General features: G+C 37.5%; 1 protein-coding gene across 1 annotated transcript in view; it reads left to right on the plus strand.

Annotated features, from left to right (window-relative positions):
- LOC114652802 (uncharacterized) overlaps positions 1-12,310 on the plus strand; it is a 104,487-nt gene that overhangs the window by 69,779 nt on the left and 22,398 nt on the right. The window contains exons 21-23 of the mRNA XM_028803117.2: positions 4,196-4,350; positions 9,461-9,667; positions 10,673-10,767. Coding sequence (XP_028658950.2) covers positions 4,196-4,350; positions 9,461-9,667; positions 10,673-10,767 — 457 coding nt within the window. The remainder of the gene's footprint in view (positions 1-4,195; positions 4,351-9,460; positions 9,668-10,672; positions 10,768-12,310) is intronic.

Raw genomic sequence — 12,310 nt, forward strand, 5'->3', positions numbered from 1 at the left:
TTATAAAGAAGGGAGAACTAAACTTGTGCTGATTAATAAGTGCTATATACTGTACCTGCTATGGGCAACCAGTTAGAGATAATGTAACTAACAGATACTTATAAAGAATTTACTTCATATTTTTGTAATGCATGTCAACAGATATATGAGCAAACTGATAATTAACTATATAAAAACATTTAACATACTACAGTGCATCCGGAAAGTATTCACAGCACATCACTTTTTCCACATTTTGTTATGTTACAGCCTTATTCCAAAATGGATTAAATTCATTTTTTTTCTCAGAATTCTACACACAACACCCCATAATGACAACATGAAAAAAGTTTACTTGAGGTTTTTGCAAATTTATTAAAAATAAAAAAACTGAGAAATCACATGTACATAAGTATTCACAGCCTTTGCTCAATACCTTGTCTATGCACCTTTGGCAGCAATTACAGCCTCAAGTCTTTTTGAATAGGATGCCACAAGCTTGGCACACCTATCCTTGGCCAGTTTCGCCCATTCCTCTTTGCAGCACCTCTCAGGCTCCATCAGGTTGGATGGGAAGCGTCGGTGCACAGCCATTTTAAGATCTCTCCAGAGATGTTCAATCTGGCTGGGGCACTCAAGGACATTCACAGAGTTGTTCTGAAGCCACTCCTTTGATATCCTGGCTGTGTGCTTAGGGTCGTTGTCCTGCTGAAAGATGAACCGTCGCCCCAGTCTGAGGTCAAGAGCGCTCTGGAGCAGGTTTTCATCCAGGATGTCTCTGTACATTGCTGCAGTCATCTTTCCCTTTATCCTGACTAGTCTTCCAGTTCTTGCCGCTGAAAAACATCCCCACAGCATGATGCTGCCACCACCATGCTTCACTGTAGGGATGGTATTGGCCTGGTGATGAGAGGTGCATTGTTTCCTCCAAACATGATGCCTGGCATTCACACCAAAGAGTTCAATCTTTGCCTCATCAGACCAGAGAATTTTCTTTCTCATGGTCTGAGAGTCCTTCAGGTGCCTTTTGGCAAACTCCAGGTGGGCTGCCATGTGCCTTTTACTAAGGAGTGGCTTCCGTCTGGCCACTCTACCATACAGGCCTGATTGGTGGATTGCTGCAGAAATGGTTGTCCTTCTGGAAGGTTCTCCTCTCTCCACAGAGGACCTCTGGAGCTCTGACAGAGTGACCATTGGGTTCTTGGTCACCTCCCTGACTAAGGCTCTTCTCCTCCGATCGCTCAGTTTAGATGGCCGGCCAGGTCTAGGAAGAGTCCTGGTGGTTTCGAACTTCTTCCACTTACGGATGATGGAGGCCAATGTGCTCATTGGGACCTTCAAAGCAGCAGAAATTTTTCTGTAACCTTCCCCAGAGACAATCCTGTCTCGGAGGTCTACAGACAATTCCTTTGACTTCATGCTTGGTTTGTACTCTGACATGAACTGTCAACTGTAGGACCTTATATAGACAGGTGTGTGCCTTTCCAAATCATGTCCAATCAACTGAATTTACCACAGGTGGACTCCAATTAAGCTGCAGAAACATCTCAAGGATGATCAGGGGAAACAGGATGCACCTGAGCTCAATTTTGAGCTTCATGGCAAAAGCTGTGAATACTTATGTACATGTGCTTTCTCAATTTTTTTATTTTTAATAAATTTGCAAAAATCTCAAGTAAACTTTTTTCATGTTGTCATTATGGGGTGTTGTGTGTAGAATTCTGAGGAAAAAAATGAATTTAATCCATTTTGGAATAAGGCTGTAATATAACAAAATGTGGAAAAAGTGATGGGCTGTGAATACTTTCTGGATGCACTGTATATGCATGGTCTCATTCATTCAAACATCAATCACAAAATCAATAATATGTAATAATAATCGGATATAGTTGTACTACTGTGGTAGTCTGGGTTAGCTTCACACTCCCTAGTTGCTTCTGGGAACCTCTTGAACCCGGAAGCGCAGATAACGTACCCAAGGATGAGCAAATGAAGACACACTGTTAGCAAAGTGTTAGTGGAAAGTGCTGATGTGCTTTTATTAAAAACCAACAAAACAAAGTGTTCAAAAAGTGCAGTGCAAAAAAATATCCATAATACATAATCTTTTAAAATCCAAGTGAATAGGCCAGAAGTTAAAAATCAAATAAATAATCCACGGATAAAACCGGAAGAAAACAACACAGTCCTCGAGTCCTCACTCTTCTTTTTCATCCTTCTACCTGAGCCCCAGCACAACTTCCCCTATCCTGTCTCCCCAGCTCACAACATGTTTTGCTCAGCCAGTGGAGACACCAGCAGATGCCTTCCTCCCTTCTGATCCCCACTTTGGCAGCCTCCGTCGGCATCTGCCAGACCACTTGGAGTTGGCTGTCCTTCTGTCTTTCTTGTTGATCTCTTGGTGTTCTTCGGTTCCCTAAGGAGGACTCTACCACCATTGTAACTGTTCCTCTAATAAGTCAGAAGGTAACAATCCACTTCATGGAGTGCTGTTTGTTTACTTCACTGCAAGGTTACGGATCACTCTGCTATCTCTCTCTCTCTGGGTGGCTCAGGCACCTGATACTGCACTCACTCACTTATAATCCTCTCATGTCACCATTCTTTTTGTTCTCTTTGATTTCTCGCATTTGATTCTTTCCCCCTCTCTACTGTGCAGGTTCCTTTTATGCTGCCAATTGGGTGCAGGTGTTGTCCTCCACCTACTACAAGGTGTGAGTGAAGCACCTGACTCACCCACTCAAATTGGCATGTGAATGCACGATTAGTCAAGCACCCCAACTGATCTCAGAGTGGTGTGTGCACGATCACACATGCACCCACACATTTTGGAGCCTGCACGCTCCAGGACTCGATTATATATTCAAATTGTGCTTTGCCATGTACCTCTTATTACAATTTCATTTTCACTGGTGCTATACGTGCACTGTACATTATTATTTGGCAAAAAAATGTTAATTCTAAACATAATAAACTATTAATATTTAACATACAACATACTTAAAAATGCAACAATCTAAACAATAATGCAACAATGTAAATCTCTGGACTATTAGGCACTCATTATACATGCACAACTGTTTATAAATAGTGATGAGCAGATTTTGCTTTTTCATGAGTTTGACAAAATCACAGATATATAGAGAACTTGGCTGAAGTCAAAGAGGAAAGGAGGAAATGGACTAGTTTTGAGCGCTGGTGCATATAATGGTGCAATGGTCCTTTATGTGTCCCTTGGGGCTAGGTAAAAGTCTGTAAACTATGCTGGATCGATTATGTTGGCCAAAAATTGAGCTGAACTATAAGCCACTGTGCCACCATGCCTCTAACTACAAAAGACGCAAATGCAAGGAGTACCATAAACAAAATGATCCCAGGCTTCATGCATGTTTTTGGACTAATGGTGGCTGATGACGACATTTAACTCTTTTTTTTTACACAGTTTAATAACGTCATACCTTTTTGCCAAAGAAGAACTCCAGAAGATTTCCTTAACAAGGTTACTCACCTTATCCCGGTTATGTGAGTGCATGTAAATTCTCACTAGACAGCTCATTGTCCATCCATCCATTTTCTAACCCACTGAATCCGAACACAGGGACACGGGGACAGCTCATTGTCTGACATTTTATTGTCCTCTTATAACTCGGGCTCTAAAACCCGTCTCTTATCCCCCAAGCATTTTTCCTGGCAAGTGAAAGGCTCAAATGTCTAAAGTCTCCATAAAAGGAGGTCATATAGTTAAAAACACTAAAATTTCTTTTCACTCCTACCCCTCCTACATATTTCACAATGTGATTCAGCACTGAATACAATGTCCTAAAGACTGTGGTTTTGGTTTTTTTTCTTGTGAGGGTTAAGTAAACATCAAAACCCTGAAAACAATGCCTAGAATATATGCTTACTTGTCAGCAAACGGTTTCTTTGTTTTAAAAGTTCAGTTCAAATTTTAAATTTCTGTATCCTTAAAAGACTTAACATACAATAATAACAATATTTCTAATACAGCAAAACAATGTTTCCAAAAACTAGTGCACTTTGTGCCATCTTTTATTCAGTTTTTTCTCTCCTTTCACAATGTAAAACTCAACTTGAGTTTTACAAAGTGATTAAATGAATTACACATCACTCACATAAGAATGTGCTCTAAAGTTACACAGGGCAAATATGTTTTATCATGTGCACATGATAATAATCCCAGTTATTTGTTTTTTAGACCACATGACTCCCTGGGAACGGCGTAATGAAACCAAGACGGCAAAGAGGAGGCGTGCAGAACGAGAGCTGCAGGAAGAAATGGAGCAGGTCCAGCAAATTGACAGAGAGAAACACAATCCCATTGAGCAGTTTCTGATTAGTGGAGATGAGCAGGTGACAAAGAATTGTATCTCATATTTTTAAATTTTTACACTGTTCCCTAAATTCATTTTAATCAATCAATCTTCTATGATGACAATTTTTCAGTTCTTGTTAGATAAAAGTTTCAAAGGAAAGAAGGTCATTTCGGTTGTACAAATATGTTGTGCAATGAACATATTCTTAGCATTTACATTTGAAGTGTTTTGTCTTAAGAAGATTGCAAATGTCGGTTATAGTAATTTATAGGAACTTGTGTGGCTACTGCTTTTTACTCTGTCCAAATCCTTAATCCAGATTCTTACATTTTTATAATATTTACCATGAGTATCTCAGTATTTCTTCTGCGTTTTTAAATAATTTAGCAACATTGAAATCCACGTAATCAATGTATACCTCAGTTAATGTTTGCAGTGCACCATCTATTGAAATATATTTTGTAATGTGATGGAATATCACAAACATTTATAGTAATAAACTGCATTACTGCAAATGTTTGTGATGTTACATCTGTTGGAATTACAATTGCAATACATTTTATTACTATAAATGTTTGTAATATGCCATCTGTTGAAATGACAGAAACATAGCAACCAGAGAGAGACACAGATACACAGACACTTATCCTTTTATTATGGTGAATACATACTGTATTATTTATTTAAACTTATATTAGAAGAACTAATGTAGAAAAACTAATATTTTTATTTGCTTTGAAAAAATTCTTTAAAGTTGTAAATCCTGTTTAGGGTAATGGATGTGTGTATTGGAGTCTGCTCTTTGTTTATTTCAAAAGGAACAGTTAAAGAAAAAAAAAATAGGGAATTAAACCAAGGTAAAATTTGCCAATGAAGTTGTAGTAATCATCCATGCCATTTTGCCATAGACCTGGGCGTGATATTACTTCAACATTGCTTGTAGGGAGTTTGTATGATCCAATTACCTCCCATATTTTGTTAGTTATGTTAATTCAATCATTCATTCATTAGTGATCTTTACCAATGTAATCCAGTTTTAGAGATGCTCATAGCTGGAGTCTGAAGATTCAGTTTCAAGGTATGAAGCATCAGTGGATAAATAATAATAATAATAATAATAATAATAATAATAATAATAATAATAATAATAATAATAATAATAATAATACATTTTATTTATATCGCACCTTTCCCATGCTTAAGGAGCTTCGCAGAATCTCAGAAAGAACAGGAGGGTTTATATAACATTGGATACAGATATTTTCTGCATACAACATTAAAACAGATAAGTACGGGATATACAAAGTATTAAATAGAATAAAAGACAATAAACCACAGTAAAATACCAAATTCAATACTAGAAGAAAAGCCTGAACAAATAACATAATTTTTGAAATAACACACACACAAATTATCATGAGCATCTGGACAGAGATGTAACCTGAAAGAAGGTGCAGAATGTAAAGTTAAGTTAAAAGCCTTCCTGAACAGATACATTTTCAAGTTAATTTTTAAAAGAAAGAATTGAGTCAGCTGATCTAATTCATTTAGGGAGGTCACTTCTGGGTGCTATACAGCTGAAGGCCTGTTTAAATACCCCTCAGATTAACACGTGAACATCCGTATAGATTGCAATCATCTTAGCTGTATGATTTTGGGATTGGGGACTTTAAACTGGCTCCCCAAAAGTGGCTGGACTGACAGCTGCTCCAGGGCCAGTTTACACCTGATGCTGTCATGATAGTCTGTGGTTCATTGCAACTCTATTATGGAAAAAGATGGGGAAAAAAATAACCAAAGAGAGGGAATAGTCATTATATCAATCATATTCTGTACTTACATGCTATAATAGCAGCGCAAATTTTTCAAATCCCCATTAATGTAAATCACACTAAAATATGGTTTGTTGACAAAATGAAATTGTTACATTTTAAGAGGTATGTCAACTGATATTTTATTAACAATGTGCCCTTTAAAGATCTTACAATAAAAATTATACAAAGCATATAAAAGTATTCAATTATAAAAACATTTGTGGGCCCTCTGGAGTTTTCTGAATTCAGAAAAAAATGGCACCTATACTTTAATATAATAATCATCTAAGTCAGCGGGCTTTATGGCCTAGGACCCCAGTTCTAACTATTTTTTGCTTACTGATGACTACAGTTGTGTTTCCCTCATACAGAAGTTGAAGAGTGTGGGTGGTGGGTTTCCTCATTGGTGAAACGAGTGCAATTACAAACTGGTAATAAAATAAAGTACAAAAGCACAGGAAATGGGAGTAAATAATGCAAAGCTCTGTCAATCCCTCCGGTGGAACGAGGAAGTGGGTTTAAAACCGTGAGAAAGTTAGTCACTGGAACAATCTTTTTAATTTGTATGTGCGATATGTGTGATACACCGACAGAGACCTGTGACCTGAAACACTGGTCAAAACCTTAATACTAGATAGTGACAGCCTGAGTAAACTGCTCTACACACATATTTGTACATATTTATTACAATTTAAATACTCAATGTCAAGAATGAAGAATGAAACAAATATGTGGATCATTAAATTTAGTAATTGGTGGAGCCTTCTTTAACAGCAACAACCAAAACCATTTACTCTTGTAGCTGCCAATCAGACCTGCACAGTGTTTAGGAGCTACTGTAGTTTAGTTCAAATGTTTCAATTCATTCATATTTCTGGGCTGTCTAGTGGAAACAGGTTGCTTCAGATTATACCACAGCATTTTTATCATTCTAATTTGTAGGCCTTCTTCTGTTGTGGATTTATTTGTGTGCTTTGGTGTTCGACGACTCAAGTTACCAACAGATGCATTGATTTTTCTATAACATCACCAAATTTCAAACACATTTTGGGGCATTTAGATTTTTTACTATAGGATGGTTTTTACCCCTAAATACTGACATATCGAAATGTCCTTTCTTAGTTAGAACCCCAAAAAGCTTGATGTCTTGCATGACTAGACATTAAAACAAGTCGAACAGTATATTGCATCATGTTAGAAACCTTGTTATTAATGCATTAATTTCTTCACAAAATGTGGATTATGTAATGATCACTGAAACAGATAAATCTGAAGGAACCTACTTTATTAGCTGAAGCTTGTTGTCCTAATTATTAACTGTTTAATAAATCTAGGATGAATGGTCAGAGAGGTGGGCTCATGCAGTGTAAATAAATATTAAGTGTCACACTATTAGTGCTCTGCTGAATATGTCATCAGTTGGTTTTGTGGCAGTTTATTGCCTTACAAAATTTTGTGGGTATTTTTTCGATTTTTTTCAGTAATAACTTTAAAAGATGAAATAAAATCCTAATTAATGGTAATAGTAATAAAGATGAAAGTTATCCAGCTTGGTCATTTCACTTGATTCATTTTAAACTTTTAGTGTTAATCAAAAAAATCCTTTATTAAAATACATTGGTGTTTCTTATGAGTTGGCTATTTTATTGGATCTTAGTATTCGCTTTCCTTTTAAAATAATAAAGTTTATTGTGTTTAATCACACAAGATAGATTCATTAACAGTGAAATTTTCAGATTGACAATTCAGTTCATAATTTTCAGAATGGGGAGGTACAGTGGTGTCCCTGCATGGAGTTTATATAGGTTTCCTTCAGGTTCTCTGGTTTTCCTCCCACTACCGAAAGACATGTAGGTTACATGAACTGATGATGCCTTACTGGCACCGTGTGTGTGTGTGTGTGAAATTGCCCTACGATGGACTGTTACAGGGTTTTTTCCTGCCTTGCTCCCTATGCCTGCTGGGATAGGCTCCAGCACCCCCCTGCAACCCTGCTCTTAATTAAGCAGGTTAGAACATGACGTGATACATTTTCAGGATCTATTTGATGCTAACTTTGATGTAGACCCTGTTATAGTACTTGTAATAAAGAGCTCCTTGGTTAAATTGTCATGTTCAGAGTCTCAGGAGGCAGTATGTTCACGCTGAAGGCAGATAGGTTTAAGTTTTACCTTCATGGATGACAATGTTACGTTTCTGTTGGTAGGCCATGGCGGGCTTCACAGTTGAATTTTAGGTCCTCTTCTGTGTTCTGTTAATTTCTTATCCCTTGGGAAAGTAATTGACAGGCACAATATGGATGTTCATTTTTATTCTGATGATATACACTTTATATCAATATGAAGCCTAATGATGATAAATGTCTTACCATTTTAATGAATGTATGCCTGTTTTTAGGGGTTAAGATATGGTTGAGATGCTCATTATTGGTCCTAAAGGACCCAGAAATCAGATTAAGAGTAATTTATTTTCATTAGGCCTGCAATTTCTAGGCTTCTGAAAGACAGGAAGACTTTATCATTCATGTAATATAGCGAAGGTGAGATTTTGTTAGAATTTACAGTGTGCTTTTATTATTATAGAATTGATCCTTGCAGTGCTGTTTATTCTTGCTTGCCCAAGAGAAATGATTCAGAATGCAGCTGCATGATTGTTGACAAGGTCAAATAAAGGAGTACATATTACAAGCTATTTATGAACCATTTGCCTGATTGTAGACTGATGGAGGCTCTGGTCTTTATAAATGCTTGACTAGCCCTTTTCTAGTTTTGTGAGCTTCAACAACACTTTTTGAGGTCCTCTAAAATTAATTCAGAGAAGATCGTATTGACTTCAACCTGATCTCTATTGTGAAAAGCAGAAAAGCAAAATTGTGAAATTTTCTCTTTAAAGGCATCCACACCTGCATGTTATCTCAATGATTCTGGACACCTGTCTCTAATTTTCATCTTTCCTAGAGTTTCTTAAGTTTTTTAATACTTAACTTTTGAAGTTTTAAATATAAATATAAAACAATGGAGAATTTTGTAAGTGATATTTGTCTACTCAGTATGTCTGAATCCATTATTGTAATGCAGATGAAAATGAGATCACATTTTAGAAGGCATTCATGAAGGAATGAAGAAAAATTCAAAGGGTATACAAACTTTGTCTTACTGCCATAATCCAATTTTGTCTTTGTGTCACCATCTTTTTTGATCATGGTCTATATCCCTGTGTTAACCTTCATATGTTTGTCGTTTGTAGTGGACTAATATCACATGTTCATGTTAAGTTATTACTCCCATTGATTTGCCTCATTCTGTCTTTCTTCCTGTTTTTTGTCTCATGTAGGTGATAGTGTGCTCTTACTATGCACACCACCTGAATGTGTTTGATCTGGTTTCAGAGTCACACTGCCACGTTCTTGAGGACCAGACATCTATGCTTTTTCTTCACAATGCTGCACTCACCCACAGTGGCAGCCATCTGGCGATTTCAAACTATAATGACCTTGACAAAGCCAGCTATGTCACTCTGTGGGACTTAAAAACTGGGAAGGTACTGCATTTTCTTATTTAGCCAGTTTCTTCAGTGTTCATTACAAAACATCTTCTATAAAACCAGTTGCACTTCTTTTTAGCCAGCATATACACACAACTTCCATGACCTAAGTACTTTGTTTATGTCTAGAAACAAATTTGATCAGAACAGGTCATTCAGCCCACAAAGCTCACAAATCCTATCCAACTAATTACTCAAAATTGAGTTTTGCTGGTCCCAGAAGTCCTTCTGTCTACCATTTTCCTTGGTAACTTACTTGGTGTCTGTGGTTCTCTGTGTGTAGAAAAACTTTTTAACATTTGTGGGAAAGTTACCTTTAAGTTTTCAACTCTACCCCCATGTTCCTGTTGAACTCACTTTAAAGTAACAGACTGGTTTCACTGTACTAGTACTGTACCTTTCATTATTTAAAAATCTTTAGTCATGTCACCACTTAATCTCCATTTGCGTAAACTGAAAGGTTCAACTGCCTTAATCTTTCCCCTGGAAGAGGCATGCAGTGATTTAGTTAAGCTTTCTTGACTTTACACTTCATCTATTGGCTCTCAAGGCCTGGGTTATTGATTTCTTTGGAGCTTTCATATTATTTTTTAACTCATTTCAGGTAAATATTTCTTTCCATCCTAGTTCAGTTTCTGAATAAAAAAAGCCAACTTTGCCATTTCTTTCAATAAATGTCTCTGAAAGATCCAGTCCCATCAGCAGTTCTGGAAATGTATTCCATAAACTGGCTGTAAAAGAGCTCAGAAAATATTCAAATAGACCAAAATGTTATATAAATGAGTACATAAAAATGGAAATATTTCACTGGCAAATATTTCCAACATTAATTTTATTTGGTATGCTTCCCTCTGTTTGGGACTTAAAAAAAACAAAACTGTATCTTTTGATTAGAAACACTGCCCAATATTGGTATTAAGATCATAAAAAGAACTTGAAGAAGATTTTCTTTTAGACACTCTTACATGTTGAATAAAAAAATATGTTTTGTTTTTTTCTCAGGTTAGAAAACGACTGAAGAATGAACCCAATGTTTGCTGCATGGCAGTCACTGATGATGCCCACCGCATTGTCTTTGGTGTCATGGAAGTCAATAAGTGAGTATTTAACCATGAATTTTTATTTTCTGTGCCACCTATTAACACTAAACTTAATGCTTACATACTGTATATTGTTCCAACGGATGCCTTATTCGCACAGCACTAAATACACTCTCTTTATTCTGTAAACCCACTTTTACATAGGAATATAAGAAATTTGTCAAATGAGAGAAGACCATTTAGTTTATCAAGCCTGTTTGTTTAGCTAGTAGTTAAGCTGTCTAAATATCTCAACTGGATTCTTCTTAACTCAACTCAGTAGAGAGTTGTTAGCAGACAGAGTCCGTGCTGTCAGCATTATCCAATACTGTAGTCAGGAATCAACCAAAAATGGCAAAGCCAGCCCTTCACAGGGCACACTTTTATGCATGGGAACACCACAGTCACTCACACTGAACAGCACTAAAATCTCAGATGTAAACTACCAGTATGTCTTTGAGCGGTCAAAAGAAACAGAAGTTGCTCCAGTCGGCTATAAACACGCACAGACACAAACAAACTGCATATAGAAGGCAGCAGTGAATCAAAGCAGGGTCCAGTTGCTCTGAGGAAGCATTTTCAGCATTCTGTATGGTGGTGCCTTCTAAAGTGAATTCCTGCCTGTCAGGCACCCCAAGCAAAAATGCACTAACTTCACTCCCTACCAACAGTGTGTACAGTGCATCCGGAAAGTATTCACAGCGCATCACTTTTTCCACATGTTGTTATGTTACAGCCTTATTCCAAAATGGATTAAATTCATTTTTTTCCTCAGAATTCTGCACACAACACCCCATAATGACAACGTGAAAAAAGTTTACTTGAGGTTTTTGCAAATTTATTAAAAATAAAAAAACTGAGAAATCACATGTACATAAGTATTCACAGCTTTTGCTCAATACTTTCTCGATGCACCTTTGGCAGCAATTACAGCCTCAAGTCTTTTTGAATATGATGCCACAAGCTTGGCACACCTATCCTTGGCCAGTTTCGCCCATTCCTGTTTGCAGCACCTCTCAAGCTCCATCAGGTTGGATGGGAAGCGTCGGTGCACAGCCATTTTAAGATCTCTCCAGAGATGTTCAATCGGATTCAAGTCTGAGCTCTGGCTGGGCCACTCAGGGACATTCACAGAGTTGTCCTGAAGACACTCCTTTGATATCTTGGCTGTGTGCTTAGGGTCGTTGTCCAGCTGAAAGATAAACCGTCGCCCCAGTCTGAGGTCAAGAGCGCTCTGGAGCAGGCTTTCATCCAGGATGTCTCTGTACATTGCTGCAGTCATCTTTCCCTTTATCCTGAGTAGTCTCCCAGTCCCTGCCACTGAAAAACATCCCCACAGCATGATGCTGCCACCACCATGCTTCACTGTAGGGATGGTATTGGCCTGGTGATGAGAGGTGCCTGGTTTCCTCCAAACGTGACGCCTGGCATTCACACCAAAGAGTTCAATCTTTGTCTCATCAGACCAGAGAATTTTCTTTCTCATGGTCTGAGAGTCCTTCAGGTGCCTTTTGGCAAACTCCAGGTGGGCTGCCATGTTCCTTTTACTAAGGAGTGGCTT

The sequence above is a fragment of the Erpetoichthys calabaricus genome, chromosome 5 (assembly GCF_900747795.2).
Source record: "Erpetoichthys calabaricus chromosome 5, fErpCal1.3, whole genome shotgun sequence".
NCBI classification, from domain to species: Eukaryota; Metazoa; Chordata; class Cladistia; order Polypteriformes; family Polypteridae; genus Erpetoichthys; species Erpetoichthys calabaricus.